The 25,280-nt window shown below is 57.9% G+C and overlaps 1 protein-coding gene across 3 annotated transcripts; it reads left to right on the top strand.

Moving 5' to 3' along the window:
- Positions 1 to 6,837: 6,837 nt before the first annotated feature.
- Positions 6,838 to 24,084, top strand: LOC105483380 (adaptor related protein complex 5 subunit zeta 1). Of its 3 annotated transcripts, XR_011622633.1 has the most exons (18): positions 6,928 to 7,043; positions 12,170 to 12,307; positions 12,564 to 12,750; positions 14,492 to 14,636; positions 14,863 to 14,972; positions 15,502 to 15,670; positions 16,207 to 16,350; positions 16,702 to 16,739; positions 16,809 to 16,971; positions 17,563 to 17,741; positions 18,951 to 19,093; positions 19,457 to 19,597; positions 20,171 to 20,282; positions 21,935 to 22,032; positions 22,775 to 22,907; positions 22,988 to 23,202; positions 23,432 to 23,919; positions 23,958 to 24,084. XR_011622633.1 is itself a non-coding variant. In XM_011744214.2 (17 exons), exons 1-17 carry the CDS (start codon positions 7,003 to 7,005, stop codon positions 23,709 to 23,711), a joined length of 2,436 nt encoding a protein of 811 aa, XP_011742516.2. In that variant the 5' UTR covers positions 6,928 to 7,002; the 3' UTR covers positions 23,712 to 24,084. The 3 variants fall into 3 exon arrangements, 2 of the variants coding, with proteins under 2 accessions (XP_024649066.2, XP_011742516.2); XM_011744214.2 differs by having other exon boundaries at positions 23,432 to 24,084; XM_024793298.2 differs by lacking the exons at positions 6,928 to 7,043; positions 14,492 to 14,636 and adding an exon at positions 6,838 to 6,904 and having other exon boundaries at positions 23,432 to 24,084.
- The last annotated feature ends 1,196 nt before the right edge of the window (positions 24,085 to 25,280 follow it).

Genomic DNA, 25,280 nt, shown 5'->3' with positions numbered 1-25,280 from the left:
CCAACCACACACATTTCCCTCTGAACTGAAATTTTAAAAATAGACCCATTTCACTGACTTCTTTAAGGAAAATAGTTTCACTCTTGGGTTGCCTTGTCCCTGTCTCTGCTGGGCTTTTTCGGCCCCATCCCAGCTCCTCCTTCTCAGGCAGAGGCTGCAGCCCTCAGCTCTGCTGCTGGATGGAGCATTCGAGAACCCCCTCCTGGAAGGCAGACAGGGTGGAGGGTCCAGAGCCAGCCCTGCCATGCGTCATGACCAGTGGTGCTACCTGGGGGTGTGAAGCTGGGCTGGCTTTTCCTGGAGGTGGGTGAGAAGTCTGTCTGGGCAAAACAATCAGAAGGCCATGAGAGAAAGGGGAGTAGGGAGAGTGGTGAGGAAGATTCATCTGTGACTGATGAACCTCGCCGTGCTTGTCTGTCCCATCCAAGTCTGTGCCAGCTGCTGGAGGTCAGACTCCTGCCCTGAGAAACAGCCCAGTCCTTGGAGAATGAAACCCTGAGGGTCAGTGCGCTGAGGCCTTCCCTCGGGGCCAGCCATTCCCGGGAGGCCTGAGTGTGACCCAGAAGCTCTGCGGGTCGCCAAGACTGGCATTTTCCTTGTATTTTTGTGCAGGGCTGAAGTGAGCATTCCTCCTTTGAAAGTGAGCCTTTGGGGTTTTTTTTTGTTTCTTTTACTCATCCTAATGGCTGGTTATGGCTGCTCAGAGTATCAGAGAATATTAGTAAGAGGGCAGTCAGTTTATTTTTAGGCATCTTTCTTTCTGTCCAAGGAGAAACCCCTCGGAAGAATCTTAGTCACTCTTTGCACCTGCCCTGTCATTCTCGCCATGGGGAAAATGCGTTGAAAAGAGAAATACGGGGACCAGGGAGAAGCCGTGAACGTATTTATTTGCTTTGGTGAAGCGGCTGAACACTGGCTGCAGAGGACCCCCAGCCCCCACCCCGCTCCAGGCCCCAGTGACCCAGCTTCGTCTTAGGTTCCATCCTCCAGATTTCAGTCAACCAGAGGCTGCCAGAGGTGACTGAAGAGGTCTCCAAGTCACTCTGTCCCCTTTTTTTTTTTGAGATGGAGTCTCGCTCTATCACCCAGGCTAGAGTGCAGTGGCCTCATCTCGGCTCACTGCAACCTCCGCCTCCCAGGTTCAAGCGATTCTCCTGCCTCAGCCTCCCAAGTAGCTGGGATTACAAGCACCTGCCACCACGCCTGGCTAATTTTTGTATTTCTAATAGAGGTGGGAATTTCACCATGTTGGCCAGGCTGGTCTTGAACTCCTGACCTCAGGTGATCCACCTCAACCTCCCAAAGTGCTGGGATTACAGCGCCCGGCCTCTGTCACTTTTTTTGCTCCTTACCCAGTTTTTTTTTTTTTTCGAGAGTGAGACTACAATGGGAAGACTCCTAGTTGGTTATTCTTTATCTCAGATTCTTTTTTCTGGAATCGTTTGCTCATTTGAGTCGTTGGTGATTTGCCCTGTGTCAGACACAGCGAAAAGAGTGCAGGGAGGCTGGGGCCAGGGGAAGCGAAGCGGCTTCAATCCGGGCTGACAGCCAAGAATCGTTCTCCTCCCTTCAGCGACAGGACCTGCCCCTCCGAGTCTACAGTTAAAAGCAGCTTCTAGAACCGACCCCTAAGTTTCCAGATGTATTGGCCAAGCTGAAATGAGGTCTGTGACTCTGAATTAGATGTTTTTTTTTTTTTTTTTTTTTTTTTCCTGCATGAAGTTCATAGGCCTGGATGTTAAATTGTGTCTGTGGCCTCTAAATCTCCAGGTTAACTGGTCCAGATTTTTTTTCTTTTAATCAATAACAATGGGGATTTAAAATCAAATATTTGGCCAGGTGCGGTGGCTCAAGCCTGTAATCCCAGCACTTTGGGAGGCCGAGGCGGGCGGATCACCTGAGGAGTTTGAGACCAGCCTGGCCAACATGGTGAAATCCTGTCTCTACTGAAAATACAAAAAAATTAGCCAGATGTGGGGGTGGGTGCCTATAATCCCAGCTACCAGGGAGGCTGAGGCACGAGAATCGCTTGAACCTGGGAGATGGAGGTTGCAGTGAGTGGAGATCACGCCACTGCACTCCAGCCTGGGCAACAGAGGGAGACTCTGTCTCAAAAATAAAAATCAAATCAAGTATTTTAAGTTTGGTCTTTCTCTCCTTTCTTTCAAGAAAGGCTTTTTGGATACCTAGAATACCTTCATGTATGTGGCTTGATTTCGGTTTCAGGAGAAGTGGGGGCAGGAGGAGAGACTACACCTGTTTTCCAGAGTCTGTCCTGAGATGTCACTGAGTCCAGACACTTGAGCTGCACGTGCCCTGCAGATGACAAAGGCTGGCAGCTCAGCACACGTGCGGGAGGGGTTAAAGCCAATACTGAGTTTTTGTTGTTGTTTTAATCTGAACAATTATTCTCCTGTAAAAATAATTTGGGAGGGGCGGGTGTTGTTCGGTGTGTGTGTGTGTGTGTGTGTGTATGTGAGTGTGTTATCTTTTTTTTTTTTTTTCTTACAGTGGCTGCCTGTCTAAAGTATTTTTCACAACATGTTTGATAATCAGTGCTTTAAAAAGCAGTGGTATCCTATAAAGTGGAAATGTCAGTTCTAGAGCATTGGATGTGAAGTTCCGGTCGTGTCACCTTGCGTGTCCCGCCCTGGAGGAGTGAAGGTGGGCACCCCGGTGGGGGTGTGGCTGCACCCCAGCACCGGGAGGGGGCACGCATGACACCAGAGGAAGGAACAGCCCCACCCATGTCAACAGCAGGCGGCCTGTGTTTTCATTTCAAATGGGATACAGTATTTTTTTAATAAGGAGCCATACTTTTTTTTAAGAGTTTGAGATCTGAATGTGATTTCTAATTGTATCAGACGTTAATGTTTTAAAGCTATAACAAAGTTTAAAATTTCTACTTTTTGTTTTTCATTTATTTTAACTGTTCTTTTATCTATTAAATTGTTGTATGTGGATGGGGAAGTTTTGTTTCTCCTCTTAGCATTTGTTTCTATAACCAGAAATAAAATTCTATATTAAAGAAATGATCCTGAGGCTCCGGCATGGTCCTTGTACACAGGTGGCTGCTGAAGGACGGACAGACGGCCTGGACACACAGGCTCCTGGCCCCTTGGACACATGGGCTCCGGACGCCCTGGACACATGGGCACCTGGTTCCCTGCTCCGGAGGCTGAAGGGCAGCTGCTGCTAAGGGAAGTTGCCCATAGGTCCTTGGTATCCTGTTCCTGGCTCACACAGGAGATGCTTCTGCAGGTGCCTGTGGCTCCTGGACTCGGTGACCACCCACCGAGAGTGTTCTCAGCGAGGAGGTTTGCAGCTCCAGGAATGTGAAGACAACGTGTGTCTCCCCTCAGACATGGCAAAGGCAGAAACCAGCTGAGCCAACCCCCTGCTCCTGGCACATGCCCAAAGCCTGGCTGGGGGGCACTTGCAGGTACTTGTCACTGCCCCAGTGGCTCCTGGGCAACTGTGGGTCCCTCCTGCTGGCCCTTGGCTAGATGAGAATTTCTACCCGTGTACAAGATGGGTAGAAATGTATATGGGAAGAAGTTATCCCAGGCCTTGCTTATTGTAGGTGTGGGGCCCGGGGCGTGGGGATGGCATTGACTTTGGAACTACACAGACCTGGGTTCAAGTTCCTACTGTGTCCTCACCAGCTGTGGGACTTCAGCCTGCAATGCGCTTCACGTCTTCACGTGCCGCACAGGCACCCCCACCCCACAGGCCTGGCGCCCTGAAGCTCAGCTGTGATACAATCAGCCTCTGTCTCTTCTGAGAGTTCCCCCAGACTTATGAGACCCTTGGGTGTGTCTGTGTGACGACTTCCGACGGGAGACTTAACAGCAGTGCGTGCTTGTCACACGTCTATCTTCTGTCAAGGTTCTGTAGTGTTTGCGTGTGACTCACTCAGCTGAATAACTTGCATTTTTGCGATTGTACAGTTGCCCGCAGTTGCAGCTAAAGTTTGACTGCTTCTCTGTCTTCCTTCCAGTTACTCCATTTCCATTGTAAGAATCTAATACAACTTTAACAGATTAGTTCTAGTTTAGGATGTCAGCCCAGGCTGGGCGCGTTGGCTCACACCTGTAATCCCAGCACTTTGGGAGGCCAAGGCAGGTGGATCATTTGAAGTCAGCAGTTCAAGACCAGCCTGGACAACATGGTAAAACCCCGTCTCTACTAAAAAAAAATACAAAAAATTAACCAGGCATGGTGGCGTGCACCTGTAATCCCAGTTACCCGGGAGGCTGAGGCAGGAGAATCGCTTGAACCCAGGAGGTGGAGGTTGCAGTGAGCTGAGATCACGCCACTGCACTCCAGCGTGGGGGACAGAGCTAGACTCAGTCTCAAAAAAAAAAAAAAAAAAAAAAAAACCTATCAGCCCAACAGCAGGCATGAGTGAGAGGCGTAACCTTCCTCCAGGGAGCTGCGCTGGCTAATTATTAATTGCATCGTTTTTAAGGTGTTGGAGTTGTGTTTGTTTGTTTGCTTGCTTGTTTAGAGACAGGGTCTTGCTATGTTGCCCAGGCTGGTCTTGAACTGGGCTCAAGCGATCCTCCTGCCTCGACCTCCCAGTGTTTGGATTACAGGCATGAGCCACCATATCTGGCCTTTTTTGCTTTTGATTAGGACAACCATTTTTCACTAGTGAGACCTTAAAATGACATTGGACACTAATGTAAATATTTTGTAAGAAACAAGTCAAATATTACCCCTGGTAAAATTGCCTGGGTTGTGTCTGTGTGGAGAGAGAGAGAGAGAGAGAGATTGAGATTCCCGGCACATAGTTAGAATCTCAGTTAAACTTAGCTGCCCTATGAACCTGGGTATCTACACAACAAAGGGTTGCATCTCTCAGAACCCCAGAAGACATACAATTATGCACTGCAGCTCTATTCATTATTGTCAAAATCTGGAAACCAACCAAATATTCATGGATGAACAAGAAAAGCTAAGTACGGTATGATTCCATTTGCATGAAGTATAAAAAGAGGCAAAACTAATCTCTGGTGAGAAGAGACTAGCAGTTACTTCTGGGGGAGGGGAGTGTGCGTTGACTGGGAGGGGGCCACAGGGGGACCTCTGGGGAGCTGGAAATGGTCTAGATCTTGAATTCAAGCCATGGCAAGAGTATTTACACCACAGAAATTATGAAACACAAATCACCCCCCGACTCCCCACCACCGCCCATGGAGCCGAGGCTTAAGACATTTGCCAATTTACCACTGGTTTCTAGAAATGTAAAAAATCGAGTTCATTTAAGGTTTGTGCACTTTGGTGTGGACGTTTTACCCTAGTAAACGTTAAACACTGGCAGTAGGCTTTCCATAGACTACCTGCCACCAGTTTTCCTTTGCCAATCTTCAACCTGCAGCTCCAGGGGCACCCGCCGCACTCCACCGACTCCCATTCACTGCTCACCATCCACCAACTCCCATCTCTTCATCCTCTGCACCAGGTGCTCTCAGACATCACTGGGCGCCCTAAGGCATCTCAAAGTCATAGGTGGAGCTCCTGCAGGAAGCCCTCCCTCCCTCCTCCTTCCTTCCATCCAGGTGTCTTCTCGGGGCTTATCCCTTCAAGGTCTAACCTTGACGCACCCTATCTACGGAACACTGATTCCCACCCCCTACCCTATTCCCCAGAACCTTCAGCAGTACCTAGCACAGATAGGACTCAATCATCGCTTGTCCACTGAATGACTGACTTGGCACAAATTTCCTCGTCCTTTTCTGCCCCAGACAGACACCCCACAAACATGAAGTTATCCTTGATTTTTTCCATTTTCTTCCTCCTTCCTGCAAATTCCTCAATCACAGGTCTTACAAATCCTACCTCTAAATGGTTACTGAATCTGCCTACTTTCGGGGCAACCTCCCTTCCCTGGACCACAACTGCACCAGCCTCCTTTCTCCCTCCGGAGCTTCCCAATCCATTCTCTCCCCTGTGGCCAGAGGTCAGTTCCCCCCTGGGGTGCATTTAAGCCACAGGGAGCCAATCACTGTCCTAGGCCCGCCCCTCCCCACCCCTTGGTCTGGACACCCTCTGGGCTCATCTTAGGCCACAGTCCCCGAAGCCTTCCTCCTCCGGTTGGACCCCCGCCCAGGTCAGGCTGTGACAGCGTTTATCATGACGCTGGCGTGTTGCCCTGTGTCCCCCTGCCGTCTGCAGGGTGGCAAACATCGCCAGGGCTCGGCACATCCTAGGCATCCAACACGTCTGTTAGAATGAACAGAAACTTCCCCTCTCTGAGCCTGTGGCCTCATCTGTAAAATAAAGTTCGCGAGATCCCATGAATATCGTGGGGACTGAATAAGGGATTTTTTGTTTTGTTTTGTTTTAAGCAGCAGGAAGAGCGGCGGGATGGGTGCTCAATAAATAGCTCAAAAAATCCCCAAAACTGCCCAGAGCCGCGGCTATTCCTTGCAAACTGCCGTTCGCTGCTGGGCTCAGCCCAGAAGTGGCGGAGTTTGTGTCAGATTTTCAGGTCGTACTTAGCATAGGGACGCCCGCACCACAGAGCTGTTTACGAAACAGAAACCAGAACTGGGGCAGTGACACTCCAGGGCCAGCGATACCCTCTCCCAAGGCCCCAGGCGCCCAATATCCGCCGGAATGGTTTCCGGGGTCGAAGGGCGCCGGCGCTGCAGAGTACCGAGGTTCCAGGGTCGCGGAACTCCACAGCACCCAGGCGCCGACCCGGACCCCTAGCCGGGGCACCTACGCCCCGCCCCAGGGGCTCCACGTCAAAGCCCATTGGTCGGCAACCTGTCCCTCCTGTCCATGTGATGCGGCACGTGACGCAGCCACGTAAGGCCGCTGCGCTCACGTGACGCGGTCCCGGAAGTTGAGCGGCCTGCGGTGCTGCTGCGCTGCAGCTCGTGGAGTTTCTGCGGTTCGTGCGCGCCTGGTGGCGGTGGTGGCGGTGGTGGCGGTGGTGGCGGCGGCGGCGGCGGCGGCGGCGGCGGCGGCAGCGGCAGCGGCAGCGGCGCGATGTTCTCGGCAGGAGCGGAGAGTTTGCTCCACCAGGCCAGGTGCGGGGCAGCTGCGGCCCCGGTCCTCCTTCCCGCACCTCTCCCTAGGGGCACAGGGGGGCGGGTCTCACAGGGCAGGGGGGCCCGGTCGCCCGCCTTGCAGGAACCCGACTGGACCCGCCCTCGAGACTTGGGGATCGGAGGCAACACGGCGGCCAGGCGTGGGGTGAGGAGGTCGGGGAGGGTCATGGTGGGTCTCCGGAGGAGGTGACACCTGAGCAGAGTCTTGGTGAGCGAAACCAAGTAGGGTGGAACCCGGTCGACAGTTTAGTCAAAGGCTTGGCGGTGAGAACTCCGCGTCTGGCAGGAAATCGAGCATCCAGGAGCTTTCGTTGCCTCACAGTCAAGAACACAAAGTCACAGACAGCCCGGAGGGCTGCTTAGGAGTAAGGCTGTGTGCCAGGCTGGCAGCTGGAGGCCATCTGAGGGCTTTGGGGAACCGTGGGAGGGTTTTGTGACCCAGAAAGATCGCTCTTGGCCGGGCGCGGTGGCTCAAGCCTGTAATCCCAGCACTTTGGGAGGCCGAGATGGGCGGATCACGAGGTCAGGAGATCGAGACCATCCTGGCTAACACGGTGAAACCCCGTCTCTACTAAGAAATACAAAAAGCTAGCTGGGCGAGGTGGTGGGCGCCTGTAGTCCCAGCTATTCGGGAGGCTGAGGCAGGAGAATGGCGTAAACCTGGGAGGCGGAGCTTGCAGTGAGCTGAGATCCGGCCACTGCACTCCAGCCTGGGCGACAGAGCAAGACTTCGTCTCAAAAAAAAAAAAAAAAAAAAAGAAAGATCGCTCTTGGCACGGATGTATTTGCTAGGCTGAGAAATCACCCACCAGGCTGCTTCCAGGCTGGTTCCAGGCTGTCTCTGGGCTCCCACTAACGAGTGGGTAGCCCCTTCCTCACCAGCTAGCCAGTCATGGGGGAAAACAGTGTAGGCGAGGACTGAAAAGACTCACGGTCCACCAAACAGGCAAAGACTTCATACTGCATGTTTAAAAGAAGAAAATGCTGACCGGGGCGCGGTGGCTCACGCATGTAATCCCAGCGCTTTGGGAGGCCGAGGCGGGCGGATCACCTGAGGTGAGGAGTTCGAGACCAGCCTGCCTAGCATGAGGAAATCACGTCTCTAGTAAAAATACAAAATTAGCCGGGCGTGGAGGTGGGCGCCTGTAATCCCAGCTACTCGGTAGGCTGAGGCAGGAGAATTGCTTGAACCCGGGAGGCGGAGGTTACAGTGAGCTGAGATCCTTCCACTGCTCTCCAGCCTAGGGAACAGAGGGAAACTCCGTCTCAATTAAAAAAAAAAAAAAAAATACAGTCAGAACTACAGCCCCTTGGTAAACGTAAATAAACTTGGTGAGGCTGAGGCAGGAGAATTGCATGAACCCAGGAGGCGGAGGCTGCAGTGAGCCAAGATCGTGCCACTGCACTCCAGCGTGGGTGATAGAGCAAGACTCTATGTTAAAACAAACAAGCAAACCTGGCTTCAGAGCTAGACCAATTGGTGGGAAAGATTCGGGTGGTTGAGAGTGAGTGAGGTCTTGAAGACAGGACAAAAATCTCTGATCCAAATAACCTTTAAAATTCCACTCATTAGGAAGGGGACTGGTGAATATGCAGCACCATCTCCCAACAGCTCAACATAGGCAACCTTCCCTTCAATCCTGGACAGATATGCCATTCATGTGAATGTAGGGACTGTATGAAAATGAAAAATACTCGCATCTCAGCATGCAACATGTTCATCCCAAGGTCCTTGCCAAGAGACAAGGAAAAACACTCACTGAGAACTTCATTCCCAGTCACATTCTGCTCCAGGTCATAAACTTGTGACATGAAAGACAAAATGAATAGCCCTCACTCCCTCACTAGATATTTATTTTTATTTATTTATTTTGAGACAGTCTCCCTCTGTGGCATAGGCTGGAGTTCAGTGGCGCAATCTCAGCTCACTGCAACCTCCGCCTCCCGGGTTCAAGCAATTCTCCTGCCTCAGCCTCCCAAGTAGCTGGGATTACAGGTACCCGCCACCACTCCTGGCTGATTTTTTGTAACTTCACTAGAGATGGGGTTTTGCCACGTTGTCCAGGCTGGTCTCAAATTCCTGAACTTGGCCTCTCAAAGTGCTGGGATTACAGGCATGAGCCACCACACCCGGTCGAGCCACCACTATTTAAATACCTGTTCCTCTGCCTCCCTGGCTCGGTAGGTAGGCGTTTTTGAGGATAGAGTGTGGTTGAATTTTCCTACGTAACATACATGAGTTCTGCAGTTGCCCTCTGTTAGGGTTTCAAGAAGGCTAGTAATCTATCAGGGCTTACCAGTTTTCACAATATACTTAAGCCTGTGATTTCTGGTGATATTTTAAAATAAATGACTATAGTTTGAGGGTTAAGGTTTGGAGCAGACCAGGCATAGTGACTGGCCCACACCTGTAATCCGAACACTTTGGGAGGCCGAGTTAGGAGGATCGCTTGAGGCCAGGACTTTGAGACCAGCCTGGACAACATAGTGAGACCTGTCTCTACAAAACAATTTTTAAAAACTTAGCCAGGTGTGATGGCATGCACCTGTAGTCACAGCTACTCAGGAGGCTGAGACAGGAGAATCACTTGAGCCAAGGAGGTTGAGGCTGCAGTGAGCTATGATCGTGCCACTGCACTCCAGCTCGGGTGACAGAGGGAGAACCTGTCTCCAAGGAAAGCCAAAAAGATTTGGAGTGAACTTGAGTTTCTCTGTAAATGTGTCAGAGATACGGAAAGCAAGCGTAGAAAAAGTGATCGAAGATGGCTCTGTAAGGTGAAGGATAAATGGAGAAAGCGGGAAGCGAGTGAAGGATGGGGGCATGGAGGGGTACCCATCAGGTCAGGGGTTTCCAGGAGGAAGAGCTGCAGACTGGAAGCTCAGGAGCTAGTGGGGCGTGTTTCAGGCAGAGGGTCCGTGTGAAGGGGGAGAAGCAAGAAAAACAGGACGTGGAGGCTGGAGAAGGAAGGCGGGGCCGGGGTCTTGTAGGCAGCCTTAGGGTCTGTAGGAGTTTGGATTTGAAAGCAGTGGGGAGTGATTGAAGGGTTTGGGTGGGTTGGCTTTTAGAGAGAAGCTTGGGATTTGGAGAATATGCTGAGGGGAATTAAATCGGGGTGAGGGGCTCCACCTTTCTGGGAAAGATTCTCCATTTTGTGTGTGTGTGTGTGTGTGTATACATATATATGTGTATACGTACATATGTATATGTACATATGTATGCATATGTATGTATGTGTACATATATATACATATATATTTATAGAGATAGAGTCTTACTCTGCCACCCAGGCTGGAGTGCAGTGGCGCAATCTCAGCTCACTGCAGCCTAATCTTCTAGCTCAAGCAGTTCTCCCACCTCAGCCTTTCAAGTAGCTGGGACTACACCATGCCCAGTGAATTTTTTTTTATTCCTTTTTTTGTTTGTTTTTGAGACAGAGTTTCGCTCTTGTTGCCCAAGCTGGGGTGCAATGGCGTGATCTCAGCTCACTACAACCTCCCGGGTTCAAGCGATTCTTCTGCCTCCGCCTCCCGAGTAGCTGGGATTACAGGTGCCCGCCACCACACCTGGCTGTTTTTTTGTATTTTTAGTAGAAACAGGATTTCTCCATGTTGCCCAGACTGGTCTCAAACTCCTGACCTCAGGTGATCCGCCCGCCTCGTCCTCCCAAAGTGCTGGAGTTACAGGTGTGAGCCACCGTGTCTGGCCGAATTTTTTTTATTCTTTTGTAGAGATGGGGTATCACTGTTTTGCCATGGATGGTCTCAGACTTCTGGGCCCAAGTGAGCCTCCCACCTCAGCATCCCAAAGTGCTGGGATTATAGTTGGCCTGGGGAGGGCACAGCCACGTAGGGGGCCCTTCTCAGGGAGTCCCCAGAGTCCCCTGGCACGGCAGCCCCTTTGCACATTATCGGTTCTTTCTTTTAGACTGGGATAGAAACCTAAAAACAGGCTTTCATTTGGGACTGTATTCAGTATCTTACCTGTGGCTTACTAGAGAGATTTTTAAATTAAGCCAATTAGTTATTCGAGTAAAAAATTATAATGGGCTTACCTTACAATATATCATAACATTTGTTCTTTAATATATAAGATTTTATTCTCAGGCCAAGTGCAGTGGCTCACGCCTGTAATCCCAGCACTTTGGGAGGCCGAGGTGGGCGGATCATGAGGTCAAGAGTTTGCGACCAGCCTGGCCAACATGGTGAAACCCTGTCTCTACTAAAAATGCAAAAATTAGCTGGGCATAGGCCGGGTGTGGTGGCTCATGCCTGTAATCCCAGCGCTTTGGAAGGCCGAGGTGGGCAGATCACGAGGTCGAGATCCAGACCATTCTGGCTAACATGGTGAAACTCTGTCTTTTCTAAAAATGCAAAAAATTAGCCGGGCGTTGTGGCCAGCACTTGTAGTCCCAGCTACTCTGGAGGCTGAGGCAGGAGAATGGCGTGAACCCAGGAGGCGGAGCTTGCAGTGAGCTGAGATCGCGCCACTGCACTCCAGCCTGGGCAACAGAGCGAGACTCCATCTGAAAAAAAAAAAAAATTAGCCAGGCGTGGTGGTGGGCACCTGTAATCCCAGCTACTCGGGAGGCTGAGGCAGGAGAATCGCTTGAACCCCAGAGGCAGAGGTTGCAGTGAGCCGAGATCGTGGCACTATACTCCAGCCTGGGTGACAGAGCCAGACTCCATCTCGGGGAAAGAAAAAAATATATATATATTCTTGTTCCCATAAGCGGAAGGCTTATTGAAGACTTCTTTTGTAAAGCACCTTATTCTGGAGTAAATTTCCTACTCTTGCATGAGGCCCCTAAAAAGAATCGGTTTTAGTCCTTCTGCCCCTGGAATAGCAAAATCTAAGTGCGTGGGCCTCCGTGAGTGAGATTCGTCATAGTGCGCTGCAGCGACGGCTCGCGAAATCCCGGGGTGAGAGGAGCCAGCTCGGGGAATCAGCGAATTTATCTGGACAGCCGTGAGCGGTGCAGCCGTGTTCCTCCCACACACTCGGCTTCTCTTTTCTGAAGAGGGATTTTCCCTGCTCCAGGAGTTATCCTTTTTTTGGTTCTGAGCAGTGAGTGCTTCTGGGTCCTGAAGTCCTCTTCTTTGTTTAGGGAGATCCAGGACGAGGAGCTGAAGAAGTTCTGTTCCCGGATCAGTAAACTGCTGCAGGCGGAGGACTTGGGGCCGGACACCCTTGACTCCCTGCAGAGGCTCTTCCTCATCATCTCAGCCACGAAGTACAACCGAAGGTGAGTGCGGCCACGGCTCAGGTCGGCTCCTCACGCAGCGGCCCCAGGAGAACCTGGCCCGCGCCCAGCAGGTCGCTGCAGATGATCCTTGGGGGGTTGAGTCATTTGCCCACTTAAACCAGTGCTGAAGGTCCGTCCTCACGTAAAACGCTCTGTCCACCGGCCCAGGGGTGCCTGGCCAGGTGCTCTGGGGTGCGGGGTGCTCCTGCCACGGGTGTGACGTGTCGCTGCCCCCCACGGGCATCTCACCTTCCAGGCTGGAGAAGACATGTGTAGACCTGCTGCAGGCCACTCTTGGCCTGGCCACGTGTCCCGAGCAGCTCCAGGTGCTTTGCGCCGCCATCCTGCGAGAGATGTCCCCCTCCGACAGCCTCAGCCTGGTCTGGGACCACACCCAGAACAGCCGGCAGCTGAACCTGGTGGCCTCCGTGCTCTTGGCCCAGGTAGTGCAGCAGTCACCACCCCAGTTGGCCGTCCTGCCCCAGGGGTCCCGGGGCCTCGGGTGCAGCCAGCAGGCCGGCCTATGTCCCCTCACGGGCACCAACATGCTACGTGGGCCTGCTGGGCTTGCGTACCCATTCCAGTCAACAGGGCATGCTCCAGCCTCAAGTGTGCCAGGCACTCAGCACCGACATGCGTCTAGAAGAAGCAGACACCTGCCGGCTCCGGCGCCCCTGCTTCCTGTCTCCCCTGTTCCATGGGAAGCAGCCATCCGGTGCTCTCTTGAAGACTCCGTGAGGGTACAGAGCCTGGGCTGCTCTGGTGACATTCCTAGACACGTGTAAGGGTGGCACTGGTGATGCTGATAGAGCAGCAGGCTTCAGCTCCCCGGGCCCCATTCCAGGAGTTTTCAGACCACAGGATTTGTTGGTGTAAGCAGAGCTCAGTAGAGGTGGTGGAGTTCGGTTTCTCAGACACAGCCTTGAGAGAGTGAGTCAGGGGAGGCTGGGCCTCCAGACCTTCTTTTTGGAGTTTTGTTTTGTTTTTTAGAAACAGGGTCTCCCTCTGCTGCCCATTCTAGAGTGCCATGGCGTGATCAAAGCTCACTGCAGCCTCGACCTCCCTGGCTCAAGCAATTCTCCCGCCTCAGCCTCCTGAGTGGCTGGGATTACAGGCATGCATCACCACACCCACTAATGTTTGTATTTTTTGTAGGGTCTCATGGTCTCACTGTGTTGCCCAGGCTGGTCTCGAACTTCTGGGTAGCAGCCCTCCCTCCTCGGCCGGGAGTTTTTGCCAAGTCCATGTCCTCCCTCCCTCTGTGTGGTGAGCAGGCCTGGATGCTCGGCGTGGGGATCCAGGGGTTCACAGGCTGTCCGTGGGCATGGGTTGCCAGGGGTGCAGAGTCTGCTGGAAGGTTGCGGTGGAGCCGGGGTTTTCCCTCCGTTCCCAGCCTGCAGCGTCATGAGCCGCCTCCCGTGCTGGGGTGCAGCCTGCGGTTGCTTTAGTTCTGTGTGGGCGAGAGCTTGTGGGCCCCAGCGTACCCAGGGCGTCCTGGTTGGTGCCCAGCTCCCTCACCTCACAGAGCCCCTGCAGGCCACCTCCAGGCCTCCGAGATGACCCCGGTAATGCTGTGGTGGCTCTTCGCCTTTGGGACAAGATGACTCCGGCTCTTGTTCATTTCACCAGCCCTTTTCCTCATGCAACTCTCACTTTTTTTTAGTGGAAGATGATCTTGCAAAACTGCTGCCAGGCACCAGCGGTGCACCCCCCGCCAGGCACATGGCCTCCCAGCCACCAGGCGCCCTCCTCCCTCCCCTGATGGCCCTGCCCCTGTGCTGGCTGTCTCTGGTGCTGCTCAGATGTTTCAGCATCTGGGTGTGTGGAGTGAGGTGGGCGGTTTAAAGACTGGGACTCCACACTGGAGGCCCCGCAGGACGGGGTGTCCTGTGGCTGTGACCAGGCCCATGGTGGCCACCATTGTGTTTTTAGCATTGAATCAGCCATGCCCCTACCCAGGCCCCCTCCAGCCTCAACGATGCAGCTCCCAGAGAAAGAGGCTGGAGGTGGAGCAGGCACCTTGCGGCCCTGGGTGGGCCTGGGCGTGACATCCTCCCTGCCACCTGCTGGACCGGGGTATCGGGGACCGATGCTTCTCAGGAGTGTCACACAGACTTCCGAAATTGGGGGAGCTGGTCTCCGGCACAGGCCAGTACCCCAGCGCTTGCCCTGTCTGATTTGAAGGGTGATAGAAATGAGGAGGTCAGTGCTGTGGGCCAGGGCGTGCTGCGAGCACTGGAGAGCCGGCAGCCTGAAGGGCCCAGCCTCAGATACCTCCTCCCCATCATGGCCAAGGTCGTGGTCCTCAGCCCGGGCACCCTCCAGGAGGGTACGTGGGGCCCCTCCCGAGAGGCTCTTCGGGGTCTGCCTTCCCGGGTCTTTCCTTGAGGGCCCGTGGTGGGTTGGGAGTGGGGAGCGAGTTGGGGGCATGGGGAGGCCCAATGACCTGGGACGTTGTAGGATTCTGTTTTCTGAGAAAAATCGGCCAGCATCCCAATGGCCCGGGCATCCATAGGATTTAACCTCACCTCCCCATGCCACTCTACCCACTGCAGACCAGGCCACCCTGCTCAGCAAGCGGCTGGTCGACTGGCTGCGCTACGCTAGCCTCCAGCAAGGGCTCCCGCACTCCAGCAGCTTCTTCTCCACACCCAGGGCCCGGCAGGTGAGCGCGTGAGGCCGGGACTGTTCCGGAACCATGGGGAACAGAGTCACAGACAACCCCTTCCCGGGAGCTCCTGTGCCCACTGTGGCCAGCCCTGCCTAACAGGTCCCCGTCGGCGCCTGTGCCCGCTCTGGCCAGCCCTGCCTAACAGGTCCCCGTCGGCGCCTGTGCCCGCTCTGGCCAGCCCTGCCTAACAGGTCCCCGTCGGCGCCTGCTGTCATTCCATAGGGTCCAGGACAAGCCTGCCTCTGCTGCAGGAGGCGCTTGGGTCAGGCGGGGCCGCAGCCACTGACCCGCATGGCTCTGGGAGTCTGCGCGTGGGTTCACTCCCCGGGCCGGCGGAGAGGATGTGCGATGTGCGTCTGCCTGGGGTCAAGTGGGGACGGTGTTTTTACATCACACAGGGCGGGCCACTGCCTGGGCTCACATGCAGGCAGCTTCCCCTCCACCTCCTGAGGAGCTCGTACTAAAGGCTGGCATTTTTCCCAGCCTCAGCCCCTCCACCCACTCCCACCTGTCCTTCCCGCAGCCGGGCCCCATCACCGAGATGGACGGGGCGGTGGCCACAGACTTCTTCACGGTGCTCTCCACCGGCCACCGCTTCACGGAGGACCAGTGGCTGAACGTGCAGGCCTTCTCCATGCTGCGGGCATGGCTGCTGCACAGTGGCCCCGAGGGCCTGGGCACCCTGGACACAGGTGTGCTGGGGGTGGGCCGACGTCAGACAGCGGTGGGAGGCAGGCGCACTGTGGGTTGGGCGCGACGGGGACACAGGCGGAGGTGGGAGGGACACAGGTGTGCCCAGGACACAGCAGAGGTCAGGACTGGGCAGTGCAGCCTGCTGACCTGGAGCTAACCCGAGAACACTCCCAGGCCAGCATCGCTGGGGCCCAGGGTCAGCACTGGGGATCCTCTGGACACCTCATGACCCTCACGCGATGTGCAGAAGTCAGAGCCGCCGTTTAAGGCCGGCTCCCTTAAGGTTGCTGGGGTGACGCCGGTGAGCTCCTCCCAGCTGCTCTGTGGACTTGTTGGGGAAGAAGCCTCAGCTACCCTGAAGGGCGGCTGTGATGGGGAAGCTGCTGGGTGGGTGGACGTCCCAAGACAGTGACGCCTCACGTTCCCTGGGAGGGGCTGTGGCCTGTGCTCTCCTCCTGCTCTTCCAAGCAGGGCAGCGGGCATGTCCCAGCCCGGGAGCCACACATCGGCCTGCTGAGGTTCCCTCCTCCCGCAGATGACAGGTCAGAGCAGGAGGGCTCCACGCTGTCGGTGATCTCCGCCACCTCCTCCTCCGCCGGCCGCCTGCTGCCGCCCCGGGAGCGGCTTCGGGAGGTGGCCTTCGAGTACTGTCAGCGCCTCATTGAGCAGAGTAACCGACGTGAGTCCCCGGCCCAGGGCACTGGCCTCCACCTGCTCTGCAAGGCGACCTGAGGCTGCACATCTTCCCTGAGCTGCTGCTCCACAGAGCGGGATCCTGGGTGGCCGGTTTGGAGCAGGCCTGTTTTGACTTCTGGGGTCAGCCCTGAGTGTTTTTCGGGCTCCACCCCAGCCCCCAGCCTGGCCCTGTCCCGCCTGGGCCCCTCAGCCTCAGTCCCACTCAAGTCCTCCTGGGGGCCTGTCCCACTGCTCTGCTCCTGGTCCTGCCTGGAGCTTCCAGGACACAAGCTGTCCCTCACTGGGCTGCTCCCAGGCTGAGACAGAGCCGGCTGACTTCTTCCCCTCCTTCCAGGGGCCCTGAGGAAGGGGGACTCCGACCTGCAGAAAGCTGTAAGTGGCTGGGGATGGGGGGATGGGAGGCAGTGACTCGGCCCTTCTGATGTGGCGTGTGTCCCACAGTGCCTGGTGGAGGCTGTGCTGGTGCTGGATGTGCTGTGCCGGCAGGACCCGTCCTTCCTGTACCGAAGCCTCTCCTGCCTGAAGGCCCTGCACGGGCGGGTGCGCGGGGACCCGGCCTCTGTGCGGGTGCTGCTGCCCCTCGCCCGCTTCTTCCTGAGCCACGGTGAGCCCGGGGCGGGGTGGCGCTGACTCTCGGGGCTCTGCTCCTGCCTTTAGTTTTAGGATGGAATTTCTTCTTCCCTTTTTTTTTTTTTTTTTTTTATTGTGATTGAATAGAGACAGGGGTCTTGCTATGTTGCCCAGGCTGGTCTGGAACTCCTGGCCTCAAGCGATCCTCCTGCCTTGGCCTCCCAAAGTGCTGGGATTACGGGCATGAGCCACCGTGCCCAGCTCATATTTATTTTTTATGGATCACTGTGCTAGATGTTGGTAATTTTTAAACTTTTAAAATAGGGAAATAAACAGAAACTCTCTTTGCTGAGTCCCTAGCGTGGGAAACCCGAAAGTCTAGGAACCAGCACCTTCCAAAGAATGTGCCATAGTTTGTGTGACTCATGAGCTGACCGTGTTCCTGGGTGAGGGAGACTGAGTGCCGCTTCCCAAGCGTCCCGGTGTAGGATGCCTCGGAGCCCTTGGTGTCCTGGAGAGCAGGCCCAAGACTCAGGGGCCCTAACCAGCCATAGAGAAGCACGGCCAGAATGAGGTCAAGCGTGCGTCCAGCAGACGTGCACCCTGACGGGCCCTGGTCTTGCAGGGGAGGCAGCTGCAGTGGACTCGGAAGCCGTCTACCAGCACCTGTTCACCAGGATCCCGTTGGAGCAGTTCCACAGCCCCATGCTGGCCTTTGAGTTCGTCCAGTTCTGCAGGGACAACCTCCACCTGTTCGGCGGGCACCTCGGCACCCTCAGGTTGAGCTTCCCCAACCTCTTCAAGGTACATTTGGGCGTCCCTGGGTGCCAGGGTAGGGGCGCAAGTGCCTGGGACTCCTCCCCTCTTTCCAGCGGGGTTCAGGGTGAGTCCTGGCTGAGCATAGAGCCCTGTGAGTCCCGGGCCTGGAATGCAGGGTGCAGGGTGAGGTGGGGGTCCGGGGTGCAGCATCACGTGAACAATGGTGCCGTCCAAGAACTCCCTTGTGGTGGTTTTGGGGAGGGGGGTAGTGCCACAAGATGGTGAGTTTGTTCTCACAGCACTGGGGCAGGGCTGCTGGCTAGTTGGATCCCTCCCTCAGGAGCCCTGCCTGGTGCCTTGGGCCCTTGGGCCCTTGGGTGCCATTTGCCTTTTTTTTTTCTTTTTTTTTTGAGATGGGGTCTTGCTCCTGTCACCCAGGCTGGAGTGCAGTGGCTCAATCTCAGCTCACTGCAACCCCAGCCTCCTGGGTTCAAGCAATTCTCCTGCCTCAGTCTCCCGAGTAGTTGAGATTACAGGCATCCACCAACATGTCCAGCTAATTTTTGGTATTTTAGTAGAGATGGGGTTTTGCCATGTTGGCCAGGCTGGTCTCGAACTCCTGACCTCAGATGATCCTCCCGCCTTGGCCTCCCAAAGTGCTAGGATTACAGGCATGAGCCACCACACCCAGCCTGGTGCCATTTGCTTTTGAAATGTCTTTTGCAGCCTCACCTCGCTGTAAGGTCTTTTCAGTCCAGGTGGGGAATCCTTTTTCTAGAGAAAAACCAGGACAGTGGGAAATGATTGACCTGTTGGTACGAAAGTAGATACAGGCCGGGGGCGGTGGCTCACGCCTGTGATCCCAGCACCTTGGGAGGCCAAGGCAGGAGGATCTTGAGGCCAGGAGTTCAAGACCAGCCTGGGCAACACAGGGAGACCTCTTCTCTACAAAAAATAAACAGCCACACATGGTGGTGTGTGCCTGTAGTCCCAGCTGCTCAGGAGGCTGAGGTGGGAGGATCACTTGAGCCTGGAGGTTGAGGCTGCAGTGAGCTATGATTGCACCACTGCACTCCAGCCTGGGCGACAGAGCAAGACCCTGTCTCAAAAAAATCAAAAGCAGGAGGAGGCAAATGTAGAAGCCCTCCTGGGGACTGCAGGTCTGGGACAGCAGTGGGGCCCTGGCCAGCTGCTCCCTCTGCCGCCCGCTCCACAGCTCCGAGCCCTGTCCAAACCCCTGCGCTGTGCCCGCAGTTCCTGGCCTGGAACAGCCCACCCCTCACCTCCGAGTTTGTGGCGCTCCTCCCGGCCCTGGTGGACGCCGGCACGGCCCTGGAGATGCTGCACGCGCTGCTGGACCTGCCCTGCTTGACGGCGGTGCTAGACCTGCAGCTCAGGTGGGCCCCTCACCCTCCGCCAGTGCTGCCTCTCCAGACAGCTGGTTCCACACACGGGGCCCCCTCCTCACTGCTCCTGACCCTACACCGGGGACCCTCCTCCCTCCTCACCAACACCTGACCAGTCCTCCCCTGCAAAGCCACCTCCAGGACAGGGCGTGTCTGTCACCCTTGGCAGCCCCTGCGCCCCGGAGTTCCTCACCTGTCTTCACACACAGGCCTGAAGCCTCCCGTGTCCCCAAGCCCTTCCCAGCACCCGAGGCGCTCTGATGTTAGGGACACCTGCCATGTGTCTCCTTGATGGGGGTGCCCTGGAGGGCAGGGGCCGCATTCTAGCCTGGCCTTGGGCATCTGTCCACGCAGGTCATCGCCGGCTCCATCCGAGAGGCCACTCTGGGACACCTCTCTCAGGGCCCCCAGCTGCCTGGAAGCCTTCCGGGACCCGAAGTTCCAGGGCCTTTTCCAATATCTGCTGCGCCCCAAGGCCAGTGGCGCCACCGAGAGGTAGGGGGCCCTTGGGCCAGGGGACCACCAGGGGCTCAGAGAGCCAGGCTACAGCCATTGGGGTGGGGCTCGCTGCTGGGCCCTGGGCTGAGGCCAGGGTGCTTTGTGCCCAGACAAGGCTGCGTCCCTGACCTGGGGAGCAACTGTCATAGCCACTGCAGAGGCCTTGCTTGTGCAACACAGGTCTGCCGGGTGCGGGGCCTGCTCTCAGCTCTCTGCTGCCCACATCAACCCTTACAAGCCTGCGGGTCGGCCCTGTGGGTGCTCCATTTTGCAGATGGAGAAACTGAGCCTGAGCCCAGAAAGCAGGAGGCCTGGGACCAGCCCACAGGCCTCTTGCCCTTGGCGCACATCATCCTTTGCCCCGATGGCTCTACTGTCCCGGGTGTGCTGACACCAGGGTTCTCCCCAAACCCAGGGGAGCAGGAGGTCCTGAGAGGCGACGAGCGAGGATGGGAGTGGGCTCAGCTGTGCAAGAGGGAGCAGTGGCAACGTGGCCCTGGCGTCTGGCCCTTGCCTGTGGTCACCAGGTAGGGGAGCGGGCGGCTCTTACGGCTACGCCTGTGTTCTCAGGTTGGTGCCGCTCTACCAGCTGCTGCAGCCCATGGCCGGCTGCGCCCGCGTGGCCCAGTGTGCCGAGGCCGTGCCCACGCTGCTGCAGGCGTTCTTCTCAGCAGTGACCCAGGTGAGCTCGCCATCTGGGGCCCCCCATTCCCATGGGCCTCACAACCGAGGGGCAGGCCAGAGCCAGCACCGTGGGGTCCTCCTGAGCTCTGCAGAAGGCTCATCCCACCACACCTGCCATCCACAGCCACTCTGAGGGTCAGGGAGGCACAGGGACATGGCTGCACGGGCCACAGTCCCAGCAGGCCCTGGCCCCCGTCCCATCCCCTTCATCCCCACAGGCCCCGTCCCCCGTCCCATCCCCTTCATCCCGGCAGGCCCCGTCCCCTGTCCCATCCCCTTCATCCCCACAGGCCCCGTCCCCCGTCCCCCGTCCCATCCCCTTCATCCTGGCAGGCCCCGTCCCCTGTCCCATCCCCTTCATCCCCACAGGCCCCGTCCCCTGTCCCCCGTCCCCCGTCCCTTCCCCTTCATCCCGGCAGGCCCCGTCCGCCGTCCCATCTCCTTCATCCTGGCAGGCCCCGTCCGCCGTCCCATCTCCTTCATCCCGGCAGGCCCCGTCCGCCGTCCCATCTCCTTCATCCCGGCAGGCCCCGGCCCCCGTTCCATCCCCTTCATTCCGGCAGGCCCCGGCCCCCATCCATCCCCTTCATCCCCACAGGCCCCGTCCCCCGTCCCATCCCCTTCATCCCCAGAGGCCCCGTCCCCTGTCCCATCCCCTTCATCCCGGCAGGCCCCGTCCCCTGTCCCATCCCCTTCATCCCGGCAGGCCCCGTCCCCTGTCCCATCCCCTTCATCCCGGCAGGCCCCGTCCCCCGTCCCATTCCCTTCATCCCGGCAGGCCCCGTCCCCCGTCCCATTCCCTTCATCCCGGCAGGCCCCGGCCCCCATCCATCCCCTTCATCCCGGCAGGCCCCGTCCCCCGTTCCATCCCCTTCATCCCGGCAGGCCCTGGCCCCCATCCCATCCCCTTCATCCCCACAGGCCCCATCCCCCGTCCCATCCTCTTTATCCCCACAGGCCCCATCCCCCGTCCCCCATCCCATCCCCTTCATCCCGGCAGGCCCCGGCCCCCATCCATCCCCTTCATCCCAGCAGGCCCCAGCCCCCGTCCCATCCCCTTCATCCCGGAAGGCCCCGTCCCCTGTCCCAGCAGGCCCTGTCTCCCATCCCCAGGACAGGGCGAGTGAGTGGCCTGGGCGCTGGTGGCACAGCGGGGGCCGGAGCAGTTTGTCCCCCTGCTGCCCCTGATAATTCAACATCTGCATCTGAGTCCAAAATAAAGGCTCCCACAGGCTGGTACCCCCGCCCTCCCCAACCGTTGCTGCTTCCCACCTCGGGGAGCTCTACAAGCCGGACGCCAGTGCAGGAGAGCCTGGGAGGTGGGCAGGCCGGCAGGGCACTGGGCACAGGGCTGGGTGTCGCCTGGGCGCACCCTTGGCCGAGCAAGACGTGTCCCCAGCCTTGCAGAGCAGAGGAGCCGCGGAACAGAAGCAACGCCTCTGCGGGGGGCACGCAGATCTGCCCGGGGATTCCCTCCCTGTGCCCGGATGCTGCCAGCTGAGTCTCTGTGTCCCTGGGTGTTTGGGAAGGCAGTGGACGAGGAGTCTCCAGTCCCTCAGCTGCCCCCCAACCCTCACCATGGCTTCATCCCCCACCCTAGGGCTTGCAGTGGGGGTGGGGCTGAGCCTATCTCCCACTCCTTATCCCCAGGTGGCTGACGGGGCCCTGATCAACCAGCTGGCGCTGCTGCTCCTGGGCAGGAGCGACTCACTCTATCCGGCCCCGGGGTATGCGGCCCGTGTACATAGGTGGGTCCCTCCTGCGCCACCTCCCTATCCCTGGGCAGGTGCCTCCTGGACCCCTTCCCCTCCCCTTCCCCTTTCCCCTCCCCTTCCCCTTTCCCCTCCCCTTCCCCTTCCCTTTCACCTCCCCTTCCCCTCTCCTTCCCCTTCTCTTTCCCCTTCTCTTTCCTTCCCCTTTCCCTTCCCGTTCCCCTTACCCTTCACTGGCTTCAGCTCCATTCCTAGGTGGGCCCTCAGCAGCCTCAGACCCTGCCACCCCCACCCACAGCCCCATGTCCAGCCCCGGTGCTTCCTCTCTGCCTCTGAAGAACATTCCCCTGTCCCTCCCTCTGCCGAGCCTGTCATCTTCAGGGTTGGCTCAAGTCCCTCTTCCACACCCTGTCCCCTGGGGTCCTTCTGTCCAAAGGCCTGATGCACGCAGGCCCATCCTGGTTCTACTCTGAGCCCGGGCCTGAGGCCAGCGCCAGTGCCAGCCTTCTCCCCAGTGAGGAGAACAGTTCCTCTAGGGCTGGCAGTCATCTGCGTCCCCCTATCTGAGGGTGCAGCCTGCACCTGCCACTCACACGCTTCTCGGGTCCCTCCAGGCCCTTGGCCTGAAAGGGGTGGCTGGGGTAGGGATGGGGTCAGAGGTCTGTGTGGAGCAGGCGTGGGGACCGGGTGAGAGGGCTGCATGGAGTCTGCGTGGGGATGGGGTCAGAGTCTGCACAGAGCAGGCATGGAGCAGGCATGGACCCGGCTCTCTTTGCAGTGTGCTGAGCTCCCAGTTCCTGGCCCTGTGTACGTTGAAGCCCTCCCTGGTGGTGGAGCTGGCAAGAGACCTGCTGGAGTTCCTGGGCAGCGTGAACGGCCTCCGCAGCAGGGCGAGCCTCGTCACCAGTGTGGTAAGGCGGGCGCTGGCCTCCCCTGGCCGCTCCTGACCCAGGAGGCCTGGGTGGGGGCTGACCTCTGTCCCCGGGCCTAGGTGTGGGCCGTCGGCGAGTACCTATCCGTGGCCTACGATCGGAGGTGCACTGTGGAGCAGATCAACAAGTTCTTCGAAGCCCTGGAGGCCCTGCTGTTCGAGGTCACCCAGTGCCGCCCCTCTGCTGCCCTGCCCAGGTGTCCCCCCAAGGTGGTCACCGCGCTCATGACCACCCTGACGAAGCTGGCCTCCCGGAGCCAAGACCTGATCCCCAGGTGCCCGGTCGGGGAGGGAGAGAAGTCTTCGGGCTTTCCTGGGGAAGAGATGTGGCTTCTGAGGTCTTCCCGTCCAGGTGTCTTGAAATGGTGGCAGCAGCGCAGGTCCTGAGTGGGCCCTGCTGAGCTAAAGCCATTGTTGGGCGCTTCAGGGCCTGGTCCCTCCACACAGACCCCTGTCCCTGGGAGGGGAACATCTGCAGCTGACAGTAGGGACCCTCTTCCCCAGGGCCTCTCTGTTGCTGTCAAAGATGAGGACCCTGACTCAGAGTCCAGCCACCGGCTCCATGCACGGCGAGCACGGCGAGGAGGGTGCGGAAGCCATCTGCACCCGGGCCACGGAGCTGCTGACCCTGCTGAAGATGCCCAGTGTGGCCCAGTTTGTGCTCACACCCAGCACGGAGGTGTGCAGCCCCCGATACCACCGCGATGTCAACACGGCGCTGCCCCTGGCCCTGCGCACGGTCAGCCGGCTGGTGGAGAGGGAGGCCGGCCTCCTGCCGGGATGAAGGGACAGCGGCCAGGGACGCCGGTGCAGATGAAGAGGGCGAGGGAGTTCTGGGAGAGGAGGCAAGGCCCAGGGTGCGCTTGGCACCCTCAGACCCGTGGGGCTGGCCCCTGCTCACCCTCTGGGCTTTGTCTCCGAGCCTTTTTCTCCCGGGCAACGCTGAGCTGAGCTGAACTGGAGCCATGGAGCGGCTCTGATTGGCGGCTGAGGCTCTGATTGGCGGCTGAGGCTCTGATTGGCGGCTGAGGCTCTGATTGGCAGCTGAGGCCCTGTGGCCGGGCTGGGTGGAGGCTGCTCGGGCTGTTCCCTAGTCTTTGTTTTTGGACAGTTTAGGGGCAGAAAGAGCTGCAGTAAAAAAAATCTCCTTTAATAAGCGTCTGTGTGAAGAGTGCGCAGTCAGTTCCCTTACCTGCCTTGCACCCTGGGGAGAGGGCCAGGGATTGGAGGCCCTGCAGCTGCTGCCAGTCCTGGGGGCTCAACCGAGTGCGCCGCTGCTGCTGCAGAAACCAGGTCATTTGTGCACAGCCCAGAAGGCAGTGACGGGAGTTCCCAGGGGTGGTCACTGCGCTGGATGGTGCGCTTGGTCAGTGCCCTTTTTGATGCCCTTGAATAGCTTGAAGATGAAGGAAAGGGGCCGGGGAGGGCTGCAGGCGCTGTCACCTGTGCAGGCTGCAGCCTCTGGCCATTCTGAGGGAAAGTCCCAGGGAGCCACCTGAGTGGAGCTCAGAGCACTGGATTCGCGCGAAGGGGAGGTGCCTGGTTGTGCGGCCCCGGCCCCGCCACCTTCCTGGGCCTTGTGCTCCTACCCGCCGGGCCATCGAGGCACAGCTGCGTCCCACGTTCCGCCGGGTGCCTGGGACGGGCTCAGCCGCCAGGGGGCGCCGCCGCCCCGCGAGCCTCGCGCCCCGCCCCCAGACTCACTCCCGGTTCTGGCTCCGCCCTCGGTCCCCATTTTTGCTCTGGCCCCGCCCGCCTCCCTCCAGCCTCGGCCCCGCCCCGGGTCCCCCATCGCTCCGCGGCTAAGAAACCAAGCACTGAAGGCGGCTGCGGGGTCCTGCCCCTCGCCTAGCCTCAGGACTACGGGGGGAGGGAGCGAGTGATGCGCAAGGGGCGGAGCAGGGGACACCGTGCGGGCACAGGAGCTCCCCAGACGCCCGGGCCGAACCCGCGGGGTCCTCACCGCCAGGTTCCAGCCCAGGAGGCGCTCGCCCGCCCCGCAGCCTGGGCCTGGGGTCGCGTTCCGAGCTCCAGGGCGAGTGGTGTCCCCCGCGGCGGAGCAGGCTGGCCCCAGGACAGCCCAGGGTCGCTGAGCTGGGGTCGCAGGAAAGGCTGGCGCTGGCAGGCGCTTCCTTCGGCAGCGCTGTGTTTGTGTTTCCACGTGGAAACACAGCAGTGCACGTGTAGAACTGTGCACACCAGGGCGTGCGTGCACACGTGCATGCACGTGCGCGGGTCTCAGGATCGCTTCCCCGCGCGGTGCACGACCCAGTCTGCAGCAGGGTGGCTGGGGGAGCTGCTGGGCCCATCCTGAAACTCAGAGAGCGCGGGGCTGCCCCTAGCCTAGCCTCGG

This window comes from Macaca nemestrina, chromosome 4 (genome assembly GCF_043159975.1).
Source record: "Macaca nemestrina isolate mMacNem1 chromosome 4, mMacNem.hap1, whole genome shotgun sequence".
Lineage (NCBI taxonomy): Eukaryota > Metazoa > Chordata > Mammalia > Primates > Cercopithecidae > Macaca > Macaca nemestrina.
Note: the sequence above shows the minus strand (reverse complement) of the source record. Positions and strands in the feature narration are given on the sequence as shown.

Excerpts from the sequence above, each read along its gene's own strand:
- LOC105483380 (XM_011744214.2), top strand. The coding sequence starts at position 7,003 with ATGTTCTCGGCAGGAGCGGAGAGTTTGCTCCACCAGGCCAG. Across the intron at positions 7,044-12,169 it reads AGTTTGCTCCACCAGGCCAG|GGAGATCCAGGACGAGGAGC; the intron begins GTGCGGGGCAGC and ends TTCTTTGTTTAG. Across the intron at positions 12,751-14,491 it reads CCTCCGTGCTCTTGGCCCAG|GGTGATAGAAATGAGGAGGT; the intron begins GTAGTGCAGCAG and ends TCTGATTTGAAG.